The following is a 22,963-nucleotide window of genomic DNA, read 5'->3' as shown; positions in this document are numbered from 1 at the left end:
AAAAGGTGCAGTGATTGGACAAAACTGTAAGGTCACGCAGAATTCACAAGGATTGGAATCCATCACAGCTTGATGGAGGGACTGTAAACACTAAGTTTGTGGGTTGTAAAACCAAAACAATTAGCTTAACAACCCTAAAATGCACAGAGTGGAGGGAAACTGCAGTCCTTTAGTAATTCTGTGTATGACCACCTTTTCAGTTGTTACTATAAAAAAAGATAAGTGCAGCTTTAAAATTCAAACATTCATCCAGCTATATGCTTCAGTTTGGGCTTGTTTGTAGTTCAAAAGTAGGTGACTCACCCAGAGAGCTGTTGCTGAGAGCTAGTACTCAGAGCTATGGCAAACAAATTGTGTGTATGTGCGTGAGAGAAACAGAGGGGACATGGGGTGGAAATGAAGCTTTTTGTATTTCTTAAATGTCATGGTGAAACTCTGGAATACTGTTGGACTCCTCATGTAATTAGTCAAAATTAAGCCTTTACACAAAATTACAGTTGGTTTTTAAAAATCATACAGTACAGGGGAGAGTTCAGTGGACTTTGTAACACTCTTTTACAATGTTTCTCTAGATGTTTCTTATTACCACCATTTTTTTCATCCTTTTGTGAATATCAGACACTTAGTCTTGGTCATGTACAGTAAAGACTCCCCACTTAATAAAAGCCTACCCACTCAGAGGCATAATAACTTGCTGGGGCATACAGAAAGCTAAGATCCCCCACACAGCTATGAAATATTCAAGGCCTATCTGTGCAACTGTAAAACTCAAGCGTAAAAGCTGAGCTTATTCCCAGTAGTGGTTGGCACCATCTTAAATCTGGACTGGTTGAACTGATATGTACATTGTGCTTTCATTTTGCTTACCTGCTCTACAACATCACTTGGTGTATCTTGTAATAACCTAGATTATGTATTGCTTTAATCAATCCTTTCAGGTCTTATTAATAGCACTTTTACTCTGAATATATCTCAAGTTTGCCACTTTATTGAATTATTTCCTTTTGTAGTGTATCATTAGTTGAAGCCGACTTCTTTGGCAATGAAACATCTACACTCTGTGACAGCGTAGGTGTTGACAGCCATCATTGTTAGACATATTCCATATTGAGGGAGTATCTAGCAGCAGGATGTGTTAATATGATTCCTCCTCTATAAAATATATTAAAGACTTGAGCTCTGATCGCAGGGAGGCTGCATTATTTGTGCATTAATGGAAACGTTCCAGCAATTCAAGTCTAAATTTTGACACCATTAAACCAATTAAAGCAGTAATCCCACAGTTCACATGCGGTTCATTCTGGTGAATGCACTTCCACCTTGGGATCACAGCAGTTGGTCAAGTGGCTGAAATGTAAAGGTCCCAGTTTGTGGTAGTTTACAAAGCAGCCTTTTGTATGGCTCCCATTCAGAATAGCTCTATGACTACACTTTTACACTCAAACCTTTTTTTTGCTTCTATATTGATCAAGTCTGACCACAATGTCTCCAATTGTTTGACCACAGAAATACTGTGCTTCTGTTGTACAATACTATAATAGACAATAGACACACAATTCCCTGTAATCACACATTTTGGTCAACACAGGAAATCAAAATGATGGTTTTCACACAGTTCTGATGCAACTAAATTGGACAATTAGGATTGCACTAAAAACTACAGATTGCATCCAGCCAAACAAGGTAAAAGTAGTAGCCTAACAGTAAAGAAAGAACGTTAAAGATAGCTGCTGGTAGAGTCTCAGGAAAACATTTGGTGTGATCAAAAGTTTCTATTAATTTGGAGATAAATGACTTTATGAAGAGAAACTAATCTGAGATCTTGATGGACCAATTTCGATGCCATTACTGACAGGAAAATGAGGGTGGTTACCTTTGCTTTGTTGGAGATATGAGAAAATATTAATATGTTGACAAAGGGCTGCCAAGAAGTGGGAATTCAAATTTACATGAAAATAGGCCATTAAAATTCATGCATGCCACTGTTCATTGCTCCAAGACACAAACAAAACAATTGTATTATCGCACATCCTGCTGTTTATCTCCTTCTTTGCTCAGCCCCAGCTCTTTTATACTCCTTGTGTTTCTATATTTGTGGAAGTTATGATCTGAAGCAAATGTCATCCTCCGAATTCATTTTCAGAAGTTTTGTTTATGCGCACAAGGGAACAAAGTAATGGGCGTCGTTTGTCTGGGATGATGTTATTAAATTTGTACGTAAATCAGTGTAACTATAAGCAAATGAAAATCGCTGCAGCAGAAAATTGACTGTACATTTAAAACTGTATGCCATGCATGTTCCAAATATAACAATGTCAGATAAATTAAATAAATCCAACTCAGTTCACATATGCAAAATTACTGTTGCGTTGTTCGGCTATGGTATCGGGAACAGCAGTTCATTTCAAGCTAGGTTTCACACTGTTGATGCTCACTGCTACTTTCTGAGCTTTCACAGAAAAGAAGGATACAAACAAATCCAGAAGATGTGTGGCATTTTCCCCTGCACTCCTCACCTGTTCGTGGGTGACGGGAATGAGTCTGTGTTTGGAAAGCTCTCTCATGACGTTGAGGTCCGTCCTCATGTCCAACTTGCAGCCGACCAGCACCACTTTGGCATTGGGACAGAACTCCTGCGTCTCACCCTGCCACTGTGTATCAACAGACAAATACAGTACATATGAGTGCACTGGGCCATTATAAATCCAATATGGGTTGAACTGAGGATAATACACTGTGTGGCTAAAAGTATGTGGTCACCTGAACGTTACATTCACATGTTGAACATCTCATTTAAAAAAAACATGGGCATTGATCTATGATGTTGGGTGCAGACTGAGGTGGAAAAACACCTTTAACCAGAGAAAGATGTGAAAGACTGTTTCTCAGCTTGGTGTTATTGTATAAATTGGGCCGGGTGTCTAACCTCAATACTTTTTGAATATTGACCAAAATGTCACATCCAGGATCAAAAAATTGTCAAGTACCAAAAACTGTCATTTAATTATACTTTGATGTTTGGTAATTTTAATATTTTATTTAGGTTAAGTGATTTTACAGCTGCTTTGTTTCAATATACAGAATTAAATTCTGAAGCATTTGAAGGCTTTGGCTTATTTTGTTGAAGTTGAAAAACATGTTTATATTCCTAAGTGTAATGTATCACAAAAAAGTGTTGTTTTGGGTTCAATACCCAACTCCTGGTATCATATTTGGCACCAGTATAATGATGCTGCATATATAGGAATATGTAGTCAAAGTTCTTGCACCTACAACCATTAACAGCAAGTATCTTACAACATTAAAACCCAAACTTTATATTCAACCCTTTGCATTTTTTTTTTATTGCCTGTATGAACACATCCTTTAGGCCCTGAGTTCTGAACTTGCAGCAGATTACATCCTGAAATGGTAATTTGATATAACAATCATCAGACATGAAAACCGGCCTTAATAGACCACAGTAGGAGAGATGAGACACAAATACTGAAACAATATAGTTGCTTTGTTAGCTGCTACATGAGCTCACAACAGTATGATACTCATAGTCATGAAGGAGAAGACAGAAACAGACAATACTCATTACAGACCACGTTCATGACTCAAACTATTAAATTATTTCTCTCTATCACTGTCTTTCTCTCTGTGACTCCAGTCATTATCTCCTCACACCATGGCACAGGCAACCACTTCGAAGTTCGCACAGTTGCTCCATTTGTTCTTCCTCACAAAAGAGATCTTTTCTCCTGGATGTCTGTGTCGCTGAAGTTGCGGGCTCCAGTGTGTTGTGCTGTTGTGCAGAGTGGGCTGTCGCCTTTCAATAGGCCCTTCCAATGAACAGTGTGCAACTGGTGAATGGCAGCAATTTAGATGAGTCACAAAGGGACCCATAGGAAGAGTGGCTTATTGTTTGTGTTAATGTTAAGAATTGGTGAGAGTTTTTGTCCCGGATAAAGAGCAGAATGTGAATTGTTCGGAGCGTCTGGTTCATCATAGGAAGAAAATGGAGGCTGCATATTTTTGATAACTTCAGGCGACAAATTCAGTTTTAAAATATATATGGTAACTGCACTCTTAAAGTACACATATCAAAACCATCAGGAAATGCTGTGGCTATCATTGAGGACACGTCCTCAGCAATATGTCTGGGCCGGAAGGTTGGGTTCTGATATTTTTTGACATGCTAGCAGCGTCCCTCTGGGGATGGCAATATCTCAACAACTATTTGATAGATTACTGGAATTACCAAAACGATGAATCCTAAGGACTTCGGTGACCCCCCTTACTTTTCCTCTAGTGCCACCACAAGGTTCACACTTGTGGTTTTAAGTAAAATGTCTATTCAATCAGATGAAATTTGGTCAACCCTCATTTTATCCAATACTTTGGTTTATGACCTTGAAAATGTGAACTAAGTGAACAGGGTGCATGTAAACATTATAGCTGCTAAACATCAGCATGTTAGCATTGTTATTTTGCACACATTAGCATTTAGGTAAAAGCACATCTGTAGTATAGCCACACAGAGAGCAAGGCTGTAGACTCTTAGTCTGGTTTAGACAAAGTTAGGGCAAATGTATGTGTGTATTAAAATACAAGTAAATAAGAGAAGTGTTGTACTCTTTGCCACAATTACATACTACAATGTAAATGGCAGTGTGGAGGAGGCTTTAAAACAATGTTTAGACCAGAGGGAAAACACTTTTAGAAAAACATAATTTAAAAATGAAAGTTGGATATTTGTTAAATCTCTAAACAATTTGTTTAAATTCAAGAGTTTTTTTGGCACCAAGTCAAAATTTCCGAGATGGAATGAGTTCCCCCGGGTTTCTAAGCTCATAAAAAACAGTAACTAGTGTGTGTGAGTATGTTATGCATAACTGTTAATAATGCATTGTTATACCTACTGACCCTGGGGTGCTTTATTCAGCTACACCGAAACAGTGGTTGGCAAAACCTGTGACTACAATTACAGACCCTTATGTCATCAGACAGTGCTGTTATTTTGAGTTTGTGTTTGTGCCTCTGCCATTAAACTTGTTTTTGTACAGCTTCTGGCCTTCATAATGAAAGACCCGGTATGTACAAGTTGACATATGTTGCAGTCTTGAAGTTTGGATGAGCTTTCGTAATCTCCAACATTTCCTTGACAAAATAGCTTGATATTTCCAAACAGGCAGGAGGATAGAAAGACAGAAAAGAGATAGAAAGCAGGAGATTCGGGGATAGTGGCAGTCAGAAAGTTAGGACAAAAATGAAAAAGTTCCAGCTGCAAAGCAAAAGGTTGAAGCGTTAGAAAAAAGGTGACAGACAGGTTGGGTAATGCTCTAACGTGGGAGATTTGAATGAGCATTTGAAGAGAGATTGGGCTAAAGAGAACAAAGGGTACAAAAAGGGAAGTGATAAGGAATCAAGGGGTATTTTTGTAGCTTAGCAATGCTGAGAAAGATTAGTCCCTCTACAAGGAAAATTGGAGGGCTCAAGAACTGGTTAGGCAGAAAGCTGTCAGAAATGACAGAAGAAAAAGTGCTACGAATTGCAAGGGCATTATTTGAGAATAGAAGATTGCAAATGGAAAGTAAATGGAAACAAGACTTGACAGCACATTGCCACACTTAAGCACTTATGTTAGATAGCATAAGGATAAGTTTATGTAACTGTTTTCTCTGTAAACTTTGAATAGGGTGACCCCTCGACATGCCACTTTGGCATCCTGCGCATGCATTGTGAGGTCAGTTCATTCACCACTATTACGAAGGCAAACTAAGGTCATCTAATAAGGTCAAAGTTCAAGTTAGTTCTCAAGTGGACCCCCTGTAGATGTGAGAATTTGTTCAACAATAAAGTGTTTTGTCTTGTATTGATCATGTCATTAATGAGTGATGGTGATGACTGCAGGAATGTCTGTGGACTGAAAGGTCAAATTGCTTTATCAATGACTAAAATGCTACTAGTCTGTGTTCCATGCAGATCAAATTACTCAACACTTGGAAGAATTTTTCTTTTGGTATGACAAAATTACAGCCTAAAAGGATAGGTTTGTATTTTTAATCTTTATAGAATTAAGTTATTGGTTTCTGTACTCATTTCTCCTCTCCATACTGGCCATGAGGCGATTCCTTCGAAGCGTGACTACATTGAAAGAAATGGAGGATGAAATCCACAGTCTTTGTGCAAAAATGTCTTCTAAAGTTTAGCCAAAGCTAATTTGAAGCTTCAGCAGTCTGAGTTACCAAATTGAGTTGACATTTTCCAAAGTTACAGTCTGTTTAGTACAAATTCCCTGTTTGTGTTTCCATGTACAGTGTTTCCTTGCAGAGCTCCGGTGGATGGCTACGCTACCAGGATGAAGACACCGACTTGTTTTGGCAAACAAGGACTGCTACCGCCTCATGCTAGTTTAAAGTTTAAATCAAATGACAGTGTGAAAAGGGTTTCTGGTAGTAAATACTACCCACTCAGCACCAAACAGCCAAAACAGAGTTTGTAGCAGCTACACAGTCAGATATTTCCTTCAGGAGTCGGTGGAGGCAAAAACAGAGGTAAAAGAGAGTGAATATTGGACTTATATTTGCCACATGGTCAGAAACACATCTTCAAATGAATTAAAATATTGCTCCATAATTGCTGGATGTGTAAAGAAGAATTTGTTTGCTAACAGGTTCACCATATCAAGTTTAAATACAGGATTATAGATCCTTATTATACTATATTTTGTAACCCATTTCTTATTGTGTAGTTGTGCTACAAAGGAATCACTTATATAGAGAGGAAATGATTACAGCGAACCTCAGCTCCCTCAGTGTGCACATGGCATGTGAGCATTGTAGTAAGATAGACATGAACATATCAGAGTCTGTGCTTTAAAGCTGCTCTGTTGCCTGCTGTCCTGATGAGAGACTAAATTTACCTTAAAAACGGTCTCAGCTCTGCTCCAAAAAACAATTAATCAGGACAAATTCACACTTCTGTTAATGTGATACTGACCTTTTTCAGCACGCTGTCCAGTGTTTCTGGACGGCTGATGTCAAAGCAGATGAGTACAGCGTCTGAGTCAGGATAGGCTAGCGGCCGCACATTGTCGTAGTAGGCTGAACCTGTGGGCGAAAAAAAAACAAAAAACACAGACATGACCAACGTTTCCAGGTGGATTATATGTAATTTAGTTACTTTGCTTAAGAGTTAACTTTTATATCACAAAGTGAGTCATTATAGAGCACGTTCGGCAATAATAACTATGATTAAATGTAATTACCATGAACTTAGCCACTCTGCAGATGACAATGAGTGGGTGTGATTCATTGCTTTCGAAACGAACAGAGGGGCCTCGTCCACAACCTCTGGTCTGTGCGTCTGACAGTCTTGAATAAGCGAATAGACAGACGTGTGACAGTGATATAATGAATGGCTCACACAAAGCGTCACCTGGTATGTCAGAATGGCATGTTTTTTTGCCAGGGGCCCAGGCTGAATTGAGCATTGTGACCTGGCCAAGGGGACGCATTCCTATCCAGAGGGGACAACATTCCCTCTGCATTTCCCTCATTGTCTTCAACACTATACATGCTTTTGTCACCACACACAGGGCTTTGGCAACTTCACAGAAATGTGTTCGACAGAAAATTCCCATAGAATCCGACGTCGCTGCCACACATATAGCACAAACGATTCATAATGTTTACGTGTCTCACACATTTTCAAAACACTGAAGAAGACTAATATTTCTCTTAAAAAATAAATGTTCCAAGGTCTTAGTTGTTCAGGATTAATTGTTCAGTTACCTCTTGATAGTTGTCAAAAATAGGTTTGGAAAAATGTGCATTAAAATACCTCTCTCCTCTCAGTTAGTCACATTTTATTGGATACATTTATTTATTCGTCTCTGAGTGCAGGGTGAGTCATTAAAACATTAAAATATAAATCTAACTCATATAAATACGCACTTTAATATTAGCTTGTTAGTTTATTAGTTGGCAAAAACTTTGCTTGTGGACAAATTTATTAACTATGAGGGAGGTGGGTGGAGATAAACAGACCTACAGCTCCAAATTACTGGTTTTGCAGACACTCCATGCTCACTTAAACCTTTTAAATTTGAAATAAATCACATTATAGACGCTAAAGATGCTCTAAACATTTCACTGTGTTGTTTGGTACAACCTTATTTATTACCACCTTTTATCTGTTGTGATTATTCACTTACCAATGAAACTGCTGCTCTCTGGCACAACTTTACAAAAAACGTCCAAGTTGTAAACAAATCCCCAATTAAAATTGATTAACTGTATAAAATTGTATTTTAGCAGTTAAATCAGGGAGCAAAATGTAATGTTCCGATAATATGGATGGCCTAAAACATCCTTAGGCCGTGTTGAATTTTGATTCTACACACCTGCAGGGCAATATACAGGTATAGTACGTGTACCCAAAAAAGCAGCCATATTTACCCTGATTTGTGTCTAGCCCCAAAGCAGAACACGTGTTTGTGCATGTGTGTTGCTGTGGTCAAAAATGTCAAACTAAAGGCCACTACCATTTTCCCCTGTCTCTCTGACTAATTTCTGTTCCTGGGTTTCACACACACACACACACACACACACACACACACAAACTACCTAATTTCACCATGTTTTAGCATTTTCTAGGTGCAGATCAAGTCCACAGAAAATGAGGATGATTAATTCAATAAAATGCAAAGGGAGCAGGGGAGAGTGAAAGTGTATCCGACAGTCCCCATAAACCACCCGTAGGTCTCCTTCAGTGAACAGACAGCTGTAGCTCAGCTTCACACTGTCAGCTCCATCTCTGCGTCAGATGGCAGCTGCGATCAACTGTGGTGTTTGAGTCTTTGACTCCATACAAATCCAATGCGGCTGCTCCTCTGCGAGTGAACAAAAGTCCAGAAAAAGCAGCCATTTTCTGACATTTCTTTTTGAATGTTACAGTGTTTTTTTTTTTTCATTTGTTTGTACCAGTCAGACGAATGGGAGGAAATACCTTGAGTAAAATCATACTTCATGTGAAAATTACTTTGGGAAAAAACTCATCCTTTAAGTCTGTCTCCGCCTTTGTGTAAACCAAGAAGAAATCTTCGTCTCAGCCCACCTGAAGCCATGCAAACTGTATTTATGAAATACTGCCGGCCTAATCTGGGAAGTAAGATGGGACGCTGTAAAAGAAGTCATTTGCAGAACTGCTTAGTTAGCACTTTTGCAAGTACACCGGGCCTATATAGGCTACAGCTATGCAGAGTAATGCCTTTTGGTCAGCTGCTATCATTAGAACTCGTGCCGACCATTGCAAAATACTTGAACAAATGATGTATTTCCCAGCACACCTCGAGTTAATCTACTTGCGTACATAGACAACCAACACAATATATATGTTAGTTATTTACAATTTCCACATGTAAACATTTTATCTTCCTTTAAATCTATTATATGACTGGCTGATTTATAGCAGTGTACCAGAATGTCTCTCACTGGGCGAACATCAAGGATGGACAACAGAGACTTTTGTCAGCTATCACAGAGAAAAATACTCCTGAAACAGTTCAAGCCCGACCAATAAAACATTTATTAGATTATTGTCAGTATCAGTGTTGGCTGGTAAGAAATTGCAGTCCAGAAATATGTGTGACGGTAAGACATAATTTAGAAAAAGTGTCCTTTTCAAGAATGTAAAAACAATATTGGCCGATTTATCAGTACCTGATTTGAAGCTCAGTTGTTTGGGATATAATAACAACTTAAAGGTGCTCAGTGGAATTTTCTTGTAAATAAACAGTTTCTTTTTACATTCTTGCCATACATTCACATTCTTATGTATTCTGTTACATACATACAACTAGCTAGTCTTCTTCTTCCCTGCTTTTGATGGCACTTTGCTGTATTTCCTGGCAATTTTTGTATATTTCATTGAGAGAAAAGGCAAAGTAAAAAGTAAAGTATAAAATGTTTGATACCCGGTTTGCCATCACTTTTTTCAGCATTGTCAGTATAAAAAACCTCAAATCCAGACAATTAAATTTCTCCCAAACTTTTCTTAAGGCAAAAAGGAGTAAAAAAAAAAGAACACAGCAGAATGCAGAATAATAACATAATGGAACTCCATTATGCTTTAATGTGATTTTAAAAAGCATTTTACACAACCTCGTTCTACCCTTCTACATTTTTCAAACGGAAATAATGGAGGTGGAAATCTATTCTCCATTTTAAAAGTTGGGACACGTAACAGAGTTAGACAACAACATGGCTGGTAAATTAGATCACGAATGTTTCCAAATAAAATTATTTACAAGAACTGTCCAGGGAGCTGATCAGGCGATGCACTCTGTCACTGCATCAAGGGAACGTAATGTCCTGCAGGCAGGTAACCAGGGATCAGTCTAATCAACAGATACATCTCCCAGTGTTGTCTAATGCAGCTGAGTGGTACACGCTCTTCAGTTTACTTTATTTTGGGACTGGCCGCCCATTAAGACAACGTGAGCTGTTTATTTAGTAGCCTGTCTATCGAGATTGCTTCTCTCTGGCGGATTCAGTTAGTTGGTACTCCTTCAGCAGTAATATAGTTGTTTGTTGTTCTGCCAAGTCTTCCTCTGTTCAGTCTACATACCCCTGCCAGAATAAACAAGCATCAAGACTCTCCTGAGATTCAAGTCGCTTTGCACTTGAATCCTCCTCCTCCTCTCATCAGTGGTTCCAAAAACTTATGCTTTCAAAAGCCAGCTTTGAATAAAAGACTCATTAAATTAAACTGTCAAAGGCTTTTGGTTTGTGTCATCAAGCATCCTGACAACAGACAAGAGGTTGTACAGATGTTGCAAATGTCTCTTAAAGGAATAGTTTGATAGTACTTTCATGGCTGCGGATAAACATGTCTACTTGTACGTAAAAGTGTTTGCTCATAGTGATGAACCTGTACGTGGAGGGTTTTAGTGTCTTTTGCCGCTTTGGTTTTCTAACCAGCGACTTCAGTATTTGGGTTTATTCACCGCTCTCATGAGCATTTTCAACTGCAGAAGGCAGCTGTTTACAGGAAGATAAAGTTCTAATAAACACACTGTACACAGTAAGCAACTACCTGGTGAACATAATGGGGCAATTAGCAGCTTAAGAGCCAGATATTTCCCTGAGTAGTTGGTGGAGACCAAAATAAAGATAATAAGAGTGCATATTGGACTTGCATTTATCAGGTGCCCAGAAACATCACCCTAAACGAATACTAATGTTACTCTATTTGCTGCATGTGTAAATAGGCGACTTACAACTTGTTTCTGCAGCCAAAAGTGGCCAAAAATTAAGTTATTGCAGGTTTAAGAGTTGGATCCAGCAGATGAAAAATCTGTCAATGTCTGAAGCTCAGTACCAACACATTTTGTCTTTTTCATTCAGTCTGTACACGACAGTAACGTAAAATCTACATGATACAATGTGTGGTTGGTAAAGCTTTAGAGCTACTGGTGGACATATTCTTTAACTTGAGAGAGAGCCAGGCTAGCTGTTTACCCCTGCTCCCAGTATTCAAACTAAACTAAGCTAATCATTATCTCTTTACTCTTGCTTCAGACTTAATGCACAGACGTGAGAGTGGTCTAAATATAAATTTCTTGGAAAGAAAGTATGTTTCCCAAAATGCAGAACTATTCATTTAATGTTAGGAGTGTTGAATTATTTCAGTGAAGGTCTATCGTGTGCAGAATATAACAAGTGATCCTCATTTTCATTATCAGAAGTAGGAAATCAAGAAATTATTCACCCTTATAGATGAATTCTGCTGCACTATTCTTCATAAAACTAGTATTAGCATAATCGTAGGTAATGATAGTGCTTACTCTTCATAATAAGAACAAATTCACACTGACACACACACAGACTGCAAGCCTCAAGGCTCCATGATGTCAACTAATCCATGTTCAGTACTCGAGCATCAGCTAATGTGTATTGATCTGTGAGCTTTTTTGACCCACTGTGGGACCTGTAGTATGATGCCCCTCATGGGAAGATTCCTGCTGTTGTAGCAGCAGCATAAAGAAACATCAGCCCATCTGTCTCTGTCTAAAACCCTCTGATCAAATACAAACTCCAAAAGACACTCAGCAACTGGAGTACTTCATGTATTCATGTCTCAAAGGACAATAAAAGGATAATTTAAATGGTTTTACATGTTTTTTACATACGTTTTTGAAATAGTTCAAGGAAAAAACGCTTACAGATTACACACAGGTATAAATTCAAGCTTCACTTTAAAGGAGCCAACCAAACGTCAAATGTGTGGAAGATGTGTGGCTGCCGTACAACGTTTGGCACAGTGACGCACAACGGTCTGGGAAAAAGCAAAACCATGCTGTGACTCCACATGAGGTTGTCATGCTTTTGAGGTTTTGATGCTTACAAAAAGCTGTGTTTTTCGCTTGTCTTTTAGTTTTATGTTGCTTGCAACAACACACTGGTAGGCATGTACTGCCCATACCCATTATGTGTTATCCACTTGTGTGCTGTTTTTGACAGTTATATCTCTAAGAGAGGTTTTCCTGTTTGATATCTTTTAGAAGCCACACCAAAGTCTCTTACAGTAATGTCAATTCAAATGTAACCACATGCTTTGAACATAAACGTAAAAGCATAGAGGCCGGTATGTAATCCACCATTAATGACGTAACACTGGGCTGCATCGCAGGAGTGGCCAGGTTTGTATATCCTGTTCCTGTTACTAACATATGATCCCTTAAGGGAGATCCTTTAATTTTGCACAATGTGCCGATCCAGGGAATGAAAATGTGATGAAATTGTTACTTTTCTGAGGAGTAGGGCTGCAATTTACGGTTCTTTTTCATTATCACAATTCTAGAGCTGAAAGTGGCATATATTCAAATTGCTTATTTTTAATGACCAACAATCCAAAAAACACGTCATACAAGACAAGAAAAGCTGAATTATTTAGTTTCAACAAAATAGTTGCCGATTTATTTTCTGACAAATTACTGATTAATTGACTAATCGTGTTACCCCTACTGGAGTGTTAAGGTGTAACGATGCTGGGACGTAACCCTAACCCTAACCCGATATCGTGGAATAACATGGGCAGCACATAGAAAACAACTGGTGAGAGTATTTCAACACACACTATACACTTCCGGTGTGTGTTGCTTAAATTATCAACACTGTGAATCTCCCACTTTTTCCCTCTTATGCAGGTTTTTAACAAACAAATTTATCAAACTTAAACACATCAAAATTAAACAACCGATACACTGCAATATTTCAGGGTTTTATGCACGGCAAATAGACGCTCTTAAATCATCAGAGCATCTGTAATACAAAAGAAAGTAATTATTCAGCACTAAATGGGTGCAGGCAAGTACTCATTCTAAATTCAAGACACAAATAACCAGGAGAAACAACAACAATAACCTACATAACCTTCCATAGGTGTTCAGCTTGGTTCAGCTCTGGTGACTGTGAAGGTCATTTGATTCACATAATTTTCTCTAAACCTTTCAGTGACACCTCATGGCTTGAAGCATCAGCATTTGTTATGTTTCTCAATTCATTTACTCAGGTTTTTTTTTTGTCACCCATCTGTATATTACAGACTGTACTAAAAAGTTCAGCTTAGAGGAACACAAGCTTTTTATGAAGTAAAGTTTCTTGATGAGCGACCTTTAATGAGCCCCACTGGGCAGGTTTCTTAATTATGAAATGAAGGGAGGCATATTATCTATTCAATGTTAAATATGGTAAATCTTGTTAGTAATTTTTTTAATGCTCCGGAGATATCTCCTTTTTCTCATTTTGTCTGAACTTGTAAAACTCATTATTAAACCTCCACTGTTGTATTTTTGGAAATGTCTTTGGTTAGTTAAGCTCAAAGCAAGCTGTAAAGAGACTGATAACAGGCAATCAGACTGCATGTGGTATTTTTCCCTATTCATGGCTCTGCATGTTTCAGAAAAGAACACACATACAACTTGAGATGTTTACACAGAAAATTATTATTAATCCTCGTGTATGGCATTTTTGTCTGCCAGCTTCCATTACGAAACAGTAATGTTCTTTAATTTTAAAATCTTGTTTGTTCCAGTCATGCCCTTCTGAAGAAATATTGCCTTTTTTGGGGGTTTTCATCCAGGTCTGAATTCTTGAAATACATCCAGAGAGGAAAATTCAATGCTATTGATTAATGTATTTTTCTTCCACCACCTAAACATAAGTAACACCACCCACAGAGATGAAGCATTACTGCTACACACTCATACTGTGTGCAATGTGGGGACAATACAACTGACTCACTGTTAAATAACAGTAGAGAAATCAGTCTGTACGTTCAGATGATTGAGATGATGAGTCCACTGAGTACACGCACACACAGGATCAGCATGGATAATCACTCAGCGTATATAAAGATTGTACTGTCTCTCTATCCCTGTACAGAATTGGATTTAAGTTTTACGTAATTTTAACGTGGTGTTATGCCTCATATATGTTTGCCATGTGTCTCATCAGGTGGCTTCATAGATTTATACTTGAACTTTGTAATAATATAATTTCTTTTATTACGCAGGTTGTAAGAAGCCCATTTGTAACTTAAGCACCTGTGATTAAAATCTCACATTAACTTGCAATTGACGCTACCTGCCTTACAATCAGCAATTCCCCCATTTATCATGCTAGCACAAATGAGGGTTTCCATCAGGAATAGGTTACTTCTTTCCAATTTGACACACTATTTATAGAACACTGCATCTTGTTTTTAATTTAAAATACCTTGTGTCTGCTAATTCCTCACATCTTTAATTTATCTTCTATATCACATTGTTCATTAGCATTTGTTGCTTATACAAGGTTCACCACAGGCTTTCTCACATATTCAAACTGTAATACCCCTAACATAACCAACCAAAGTCTAGACTTAGCTCATTTCCATGTCAAAGTAAGGTTTTATAAATTTATAAATCATACCTAAAGATCAAAATTGATTGCAGTCTTTTAGAAATCTGGCCCCTGATCATATAATGGATTTCTTACAATGTCAGTTTTGATTGAATTATTTGTTAAATGCAATGGGACAGTTAAGCTTATTTGAGGCAATGAGTGTCTTGATGTTTCTTCTCAGGAGTGATGTCTCAGTGGAACTCAAAGTTAAAGACACCACAAATTTTATACATGAAGATCAGTTTAGTATGCAGAGGCTGTAAAAACAGATGTGTCATATCTTCTTTGCCTCTGGAGGAGCTTTTCAGTGCAGTATTATGAAGTTAAAATCAATTAGATAATATCATAGGAGATATTCACTTTCAATTTATCAAGTTTATCGATAAAAGTAAGTAGTTATTAATGAACTATGACATTAAACAATATCTCTTCTATGTTAAGCGTGATCCATTTTAGCTGTACATACATGATCGATTCATGTAACTGGAGTACATGGTGCATGTTGTCACACTCTGCTTGAATACCAAACAATAGTCTGAAAAGCAGCGTGGAGGAATAAGTGTTGCTGGCGCTGTTTTTGCACAATGTGCTTGTCAACAATGTGACAACAGATTCTGATTTCCCATACCACACACATACTTCTATGTGTGTGTTTTCTATGAAATAATAAATACGGACCAATTGCGTGCCTGCCTTCTTTGTTATAATGGAGAGCAATGAAGAATATTGTTATTCTAAAAAATACAGCAAAAAGCTGCATAAGGCAAGGGAGGAATGCTGGGAGAAAATTGCTATTCTACTCAATGAACTCTCAATACCTTCCATTTATTTCTAACGTAAGAGCTGCACATTGTAGAGCTTTGAACTTTAAACTTACAGTAATACAGCATATTTAAACATTACGCTCCGACACTGTCCCATAATGAACAATACTTGGAAATCACTATAGTTTTTGGCTAAATGAAAGTGAAATGAATTTTATTGATTTAATGTTATCTGTGATCAGTGCTAATCAGTGTTCTATTAGCTTCAATACCAGCAGTGTAAAACGGACTTCAGCAAATCAGGACCAAGCATAAAAACATCATCCATGTCCGTGTTCTTCTGCTTTCATTATTCTTTTAGTGTATGGATGATATGCTGTGTAACATTTTATAATATTATAATATTACTATTAAAGGACTATTTTTACAGCCGATCTAAATCCAAAAACTGTGAACACAACCTCCCTCAGAGCAGGATAGGTGGGCAGCATAAAACATAAAACATACCTCACTAACACATTAATCTCACTATGTAGTACACCTCTCTGTACAGATCTTTGTTGGGAATATTCTAGTTATGATACTGTTGTTTAACCATTCACTAAACTGGTAATGAAATGTGTTTCCTAAACGTTTTGAATATCAGGCAGAACAAATGGGCTGACGTTACTCAGGCTCTGTCTAAGTCAGACTTGTTTAAAGGTTTTTTTTTCATTTCGAGTCGGACTAGTAACAGAAAACCTGGCTGGATTTCAGTGAAAAATTCTACGTGATGTTTGTAATTCAGTGAACACAGAGGGAGAGTGCCGCCAGTGAGTAGAGTTTTGCTTGAAATCAGCAGTAATCCTGCAGGATTCCTTAAAATTAATGACAGAGGGAAGAGACTGACATCTGGGCATCTCCCCTTCACATTAAACCTCCCAGCTCCTGTTGTGATTTTATATGCTGTCTGAGCAGCCTTATGTTCCTATATGCAGCCCTGATTCTGAGCTTTAAATGCAGAAAATGCATGAACCTCTGATCCATACGTCCTCTTTAGTGGAAGCTTACTTTTTTTTTTATAACCACAGCTAGATAGGAGTTTCCAATGTGATACAGCCAATAGAAAAAAAGAAAATGTACTAAAAGAAACTTGACATTGAGAGTTAAGGCAACAGTATATTTTAAACTGCATGCAATTGTAATGGTTTACTTCGGGTCAAAGTCGCTTGACACAAGGACAATTTCAGAAGATTTGTAATCACTTAAAGGCAGTTTTGTAAGTTCATACTAGATGTAAAAGTTCCAATACTGATTTTATACTTGTCGATCAATGAAAATGCAGTGATTCCAAACCAGGAGTATCAAACAACATAACATCACATGTTGCAACTGAGAATTTGTGAGAACTACCTAGCTTGTGAGCACAGAAAATGTCAAAGAAATTGTATGAAAGTATAAAAAATAATATTGAAATGTCCAGCTTCTGCCACTCCACATAGTATGAATGCGAAAAGGCAAAAAAAAAAAAGAGACCAAGCCAAAACAATTCTAGGATCATTTAAATATCCGTATTGTCTAAATATATCCACCTTAATGTAATCAACTGTGTTAAATAAAACCCAGTTTCGAACCACTTTATATGAACATGTCCGGAACATGACGAGTGGTGCCGATGAAAGGGTACTTGAGCTAGTCTGATAGGGTTGTGGGGGTGCAGACAAAAAGGTGGAGAGCCACTGAACTACAGTATATGATGTATATTTCAGGTGATCATCCTTGTAAAGTAACATTTTTATAAGCATTTCAGGGTTTCCAGGATCTGATCCACTGTTACGAACCATTATCAATCCAGTCCCTGCCTGCGATGTGTTTTCATTCATGATCAGCAAACCCATTCTCACCATTGTGATGAATGGAAATCATTTACTAAAACAAAAATAAAGAAGCATAAAACCAGGACACTAGTCTTGTACAGCTGAAATGATAGTATATCGTAATGCAGTAGAAATAGGGTCACACCATCTAGCTGTCTCAATAATGGCTGAGGTGTTGGGGGTTGAATGTAGTGGTCATAGCTACGTCTTGCATTATAGATAAGGGATAGAGAGGGTCTTAAGTGGATGGATAGACCCCTTGAGTGCCCTCTGTGTGTGCTGGTGCGTCTAAACAAAGTGCACTACAAAATCTAATTACTTTTTTCCAGCAACATAATAACAAGTGCGTGTCTAAAATATCTCCATGGCCCGATAACATTTTAAAATGCCTGTTTCTGTTGTGCTGTTGAAAATATTTAATTCCAGTGAATATAGTCTTCAAGCTGTTGTCCATTTCATCCTATTTTAAGCTGCAAATGTAAGCATTAGCAAAAGAGCTATAGCAAGTTTTGCTTGGGTTTTTTGTCTTTTGTCATGGCCTAACTCTCTCTTTTAGTTTTATTTAAAATAGAAATGAGCATTTTTAGAACATGAAAGATGAAGATGATTAGACTGCCTGGTAGAGTCTGGGTAAAAACTTGAACAAGTTCTGAAAATAGTTTTAAGAATAAATACACAAGTCTGTATTTTGTCAATTGCTAACGAGTCTCTGAATGTGCAAAAGTCACATCTAAAAGTTAGCATTACTTTGTCTGTCTGGCCAGACTTGCTGTCTCTCTTAGACAGACTGCTCAGTTACACATGCACCAGTAGCTGAGAGACAGGCCGGTTGTGCCCTGGGAATGAGAGTGGAGATGCATCTAGGCCATTGATTTTCAATGTACCCTTGGTCGTCTAATGGGCTGCGTGAGCGGAGGAGAATCAGACCAGGATGACTGGGGCACAAGCTCGCTCCATGAAAACCTACTGACACTCATTTAGCCAGCACTCGGCCTGCTTTCTCCTATACATGACTCTGCACACTTAAAACTCAGCACCCCACTCTGACACTATCTCTCTCTTCAGTGTCTCTATTTATATATTTTCCCACTCCTCTAATCTCTCAGACACTGCACATGTTTAGTAGAGAGAAAAAAGAACAACAGCACTTGGACTAAAAACCCAGCTCCCCCCACTATCTGAACTACTATCCAAAAAGCTTCTGAAACGCTTCAACACATCAAGCTATTTTCTCCACTCATTTCTGTCATGGAGCCCTGTGCCACTCACACACAGATGCTCGCTCAGAGCACATCTGGGTAGTGCTTTCAAGGAGCCAACATGTAATTGGGGTCATAAAAGCTGTTCATGAATGAATGATGGATTGTTAAGGCAATCTCAGCCACAGTCTCCGTTGATCTGGGATGGAAGGATGGATGCAACAGGGCCTTTAAAGGGCTTACAGTGCCAGCGTTGTGACAGAAAGAGTAGCATTTGTATAGTGTGTGTGGAAGAAAGCATGCATCCGTGTGTGTTTAAAAGCAGAGATGCTCATATTGACTTGTCAGGACTTCAAGGAAGTATCATACAATTCAGGTTACTTGCTCCCGAACAGGAGTTCAAGGTGGTAAACCTCAATGCATTCCTTCATTGCTCATTGTTTTGTGTGTGTGTGACACTGCAGGTTGAACCGGTTACTTTATCGACTCTTACCTCACACTTTCTCAGCTGTGATATCTGTGTGTTTGGGAGGCTTGTGTTTTCATAGCAAGAGTACCCTGAAGGCAACAACAACTTCTTCTTGTCGTCAGCCAGCCAGAGGAAAATAAACTCAGACTTCAATCAAAAATGTGTTCCTTTGCAGCAACAGCAAAAGGCACAGGTTCATCCAGCCAAGACAACTTAACTTCAAACCCTAAATTCAAACCTTGATATGTGTGTTACCACCTCATAAACGAAACAAAGTTTGTAATTATTCCGCACAATCAGTGACTATGTGTTTACAATTAAAATGTGAATTATGTTTTTAAAACCAGCTAAGAGTAGTCCTTTAAACTTGTAATAACTCATTTTTAGTCTCCTTGGGGGCAGCTGAATAAATACAACATATTACATGGCAAACAGCTGCCTATTTACAAATCAGGCAGACAGAGCAACATTAGCATGTCTGGAGTCGTGTTTCTAATGATCGTAAGTCAAATATTCAGTCTCCTTTTGCTCTGTTTTGCTCTCTGCCAACCCCTGAGAAAATGATCTGGCTTTTTAGCCGCTAAATGCTCCACAATGTTCAAATGTACAGTTAAAATCTACTCGACTTGTGGGTGGTATAAAAGCTACAGTATACCCGCCTACATGTCATCCATTTAGAAATAACCTCACACTATGGCTCCATTTCACCACATTTTAAAATATATTCAGTCCTTTTATTGAGCAATGTGAAAAAACTTGTTATACCGCCTCTACAAGTTGTTTTCATGTGCACTCCTAAAGTTAAAAGGTAAACCAGGACACAGTCTGCTTTAATGCCAAGTTTAATATTATAAAAATGATATGTAATTACACTGGATTTTAGAAAAAGGTGATTTTAGGGCATATTCATAATTAGCACCAGACGATTAATTAAGAACATAAAGGTCACCCCTGGAGTCTACATATTAATCTAATTTCTGACCTTTTTAAGCCTTACATTGGCAAATTGGATGATAATTGAGCAGATGCTTGTGAACAGCGAATTTCTTTGGGCACAAGATTCAACTCAGCTCTGATTCTAACAGCCACGGAGGGCAATCAATGCAGGAGGAAAATAAATAAATAAATAAATCACACTTGCAGACCTAACAGAACCGGTGGCACGCGGCCGTCTGCAAATCACCTCATACGTGCATGCTGGATAAAGATCATTTGTTGCTAAGTTGCAGCACGGGCTGCTAGAAACAGATCAATCAACGGCAAAATTATACTCCGCACCAAGTCTTTTTCCTTTTTGTTACAGAGGAAATGAGAAAAAGATTGAGTGAGAAGTGGAGGAGAGACATAAAGACAGATGGAGAGACGGACAAAGAAAACGCAAGGTAAGCTAATCAAGTGGAAGAGTGCTGAGAGGGCAGTGCCCTAATACAGTGGGACTCCTGACCTTGACTTGTTGGAAACAGAGAGAGAAGAAGAAGAGACTGGCGAGGGGTTGGCAGCCAAAGTGGATATTAGAGTGATGAAACTAAGGAGAGGAAGAGGAGAAAGTGCAGAGAAGGGCAAATGCAGACATGAAAACTGTGTAATAGCACACGAGTTAGGCTGGGATCAGATTTTAAGTTCTCGATCTTGTTTTCATTTTCATTTGGAGACCAAAGACCCCTCACTAGACAACTGCTGTGTCATCATAATGACAACAACAACAACAATGCTTGCAATTTGAGACTAATTTGTTGGTGAATTGCATTTTGATGACTCCGCAAGGTCCACTGCACATTAAAATATTGCAGAAGCTTCTTACAAAAGAGAATTTTACTTATTACTTTACTAATTTGTTTGGAGCCAGAATTATTTTGTTCATTTTTAACTATTTCCCAACAGGCTTTCGATTTCAAATACACTTTTTCTCAACATCAGCACCATATACTTATAAACCTATATGCAAACACAAAAGAGTGTTTGATGGGTGAATTTTGGGAATAAGATGCCTGGCCATCGTAGTTTCTCCTACACACTTCACAGCCCATTCGCATTCCCAGGTTGTCAAATACAGATGTGCCGTACGTTATGTTAGTTGCAATGTGCAACTTCAACAGATGCTACTAAATCTTATACACTGGTCCTTTAAGTGAGGTGGATACAGTGCCACCACTCAGCCTTGCCTTTGACAGGACAAATTTAAGGTAAATTAGAACTCTCAATTCTTTTATGAATGTTTAAACCATGGTTTTATATTTGCAAAACGTTCCAAGGCAGAAGGAAAGCTATTTTTATTTGTGTGACATTGTTTTACTCCTTGTTGCAATGGCTGACCACAGACACAGTAATTCTCTCACCTGAGTCTCAAATTTTAAGCCACCATGGATGAAAAGTGCTTAAAGAAATGAACATTTAAAAATCTACAATTCTGTGACAGCTGTGCAACCTCTATCTGCCGAGGTAGATCATGTGATATGACCAAAAAGCTCCAGAACAGCTTCTAACTGAACCTTGAGGTGACGGTGGGTTGTCAACTGCTGTTTACAAGGCAAATGAAACACATCGAATCTCGACTTGACTCACATTGTTCTGATCCTAATCTTGATTCAGCGTCACATACAACACAGCATGAAAGACAGAAAAGGAAAGAGATTAAGATGGCACAAAGATTGAGGGAAGAGTGAAGGCTAACAGAGACGTACACAGAACCGACTGAGGGGGGGATTTAGTTTGGCAGGGAGACTGAAAAAAAAGCATACAAGGATGTAGAGGAAAGAGGTGGGAGGTTGAAGAGGCAGTGGGTGGTGTAGCAAGATGAAGAATGAAGGAGACAGGGGGCAAGTGTTTGGTCACACAGCAATTGCCTGATTAATTAAATCCACTGTTTGTTTCTGCACAATGAGAGGGCAGCTCGGAGGCTCGTTCTGGCACCTTGCCTAACTCTCGCTGCTGAACAGCAGTCCTGCTCCTTCTCTTCTTATCTGTTATCCACACAGGAGCTGCGGCCATATATCTTAAAATCTGTGATGAGTTTGTGTTTTGTTATCATCTGTATTTGCATCCTTTGGTGCTCTGAAGCCACCCACAACAAATCTTGTTTTATTAAAAGGAACTTTCTGATTGAATTTGACACTCAATTAGTACCACTTTGCCTGCAATATAAATCCAACATTCTCAGTTTGAGTAATTTAATTATATACTTCTGAAGCTTTACGCTGAATGTGGCCTGTTATTGTGGCTTCATAAGCTGTCTTCTCCACAGCTACTGTCATTTCAAGTACTCAAAATTAAACTGTCTAGATACTTGGTGATGAAAACACAACAGATTTTTCCATAAAGCATGTTTGATGTCTGAGTTTCAGCCACGTCCTCACTCCCACTGGTTACTGTTGTCATGCAAACTGCACACGCTGGCAAGCCACACACCAGCACATATGCAGACAAACTGAACGTTAACAAACATTTGCCTTGACTGTCTCTTAACGCATGCCTGCACATAACCATGAATGCACACATCAGCAGAAGTATGTATATATTCAAACAAAACTGTGACTGCATAAGAAATGTAAGTGTAAATGCAAATGTAAGTAAGAACAGAAGTTAAAAACTCAAGGGTATTACAGCCACTATTACAGCAACACACACACAAAACCATCCTTGTATGCACGCCAAGTGACTGTAATCCCTCCTATTCAGTCATTAGTAAGAAGAGGCAGGTACCAGGGGGAATTGTGGTAATACTGATGTAGGTGCCGATGCA

At 38.4% G+C, this 22,963-nt stretch overlaps 1 protein-coding gene across 1 annotated transcript in view; it reads right to left on the bottom strand.

The window, feature by feature from the left end:
• Window positions 1-22,963, bottom strand: part of LOC118331262 (rho-related GTP-binding protein RhoN-like) — a 28,052-nt gene that overhangs the window by 1,289 nt on the left and 3,800 nt on the right. Inside the window, exons 3-4 of the mRNA XM_035666069.1 lie at window positions 6,988-7,097; window positions 2,517-2,651 (exon numbers count right to left, since the gene is read on the bottom strand). Coding sequence (XP_035521962.1) covers window positions 2,517-2,651; window positions 6,988-7,097 — 245 coding nt within the window. The remainder of the gene's footprint in view (window positions 1-2,516; window positions 2,652-6,987; window positions 7,098-22,963) is intronic.

This window comes from Morone saxatilis, unplaced genomic scaffold, assembly GCF_004916995.1.
Source record: "Morone saxatilis isolate NCDOM2014 unplaced genomic scaffold, NCSU_SB_2.0 Contig1, whole genome shotgun sequence".
NCBI classification, from domain to species: Eukaryota; Metazoa; Chordata; class Actinopteri; family Moronidae; genus Morone; species Morone saxatilis.
The sequence above is the reverse complement of the archived record's forward strand: the minus strand, read 5'-3'. Positions and strand labels throughout refer to the sequence as shown.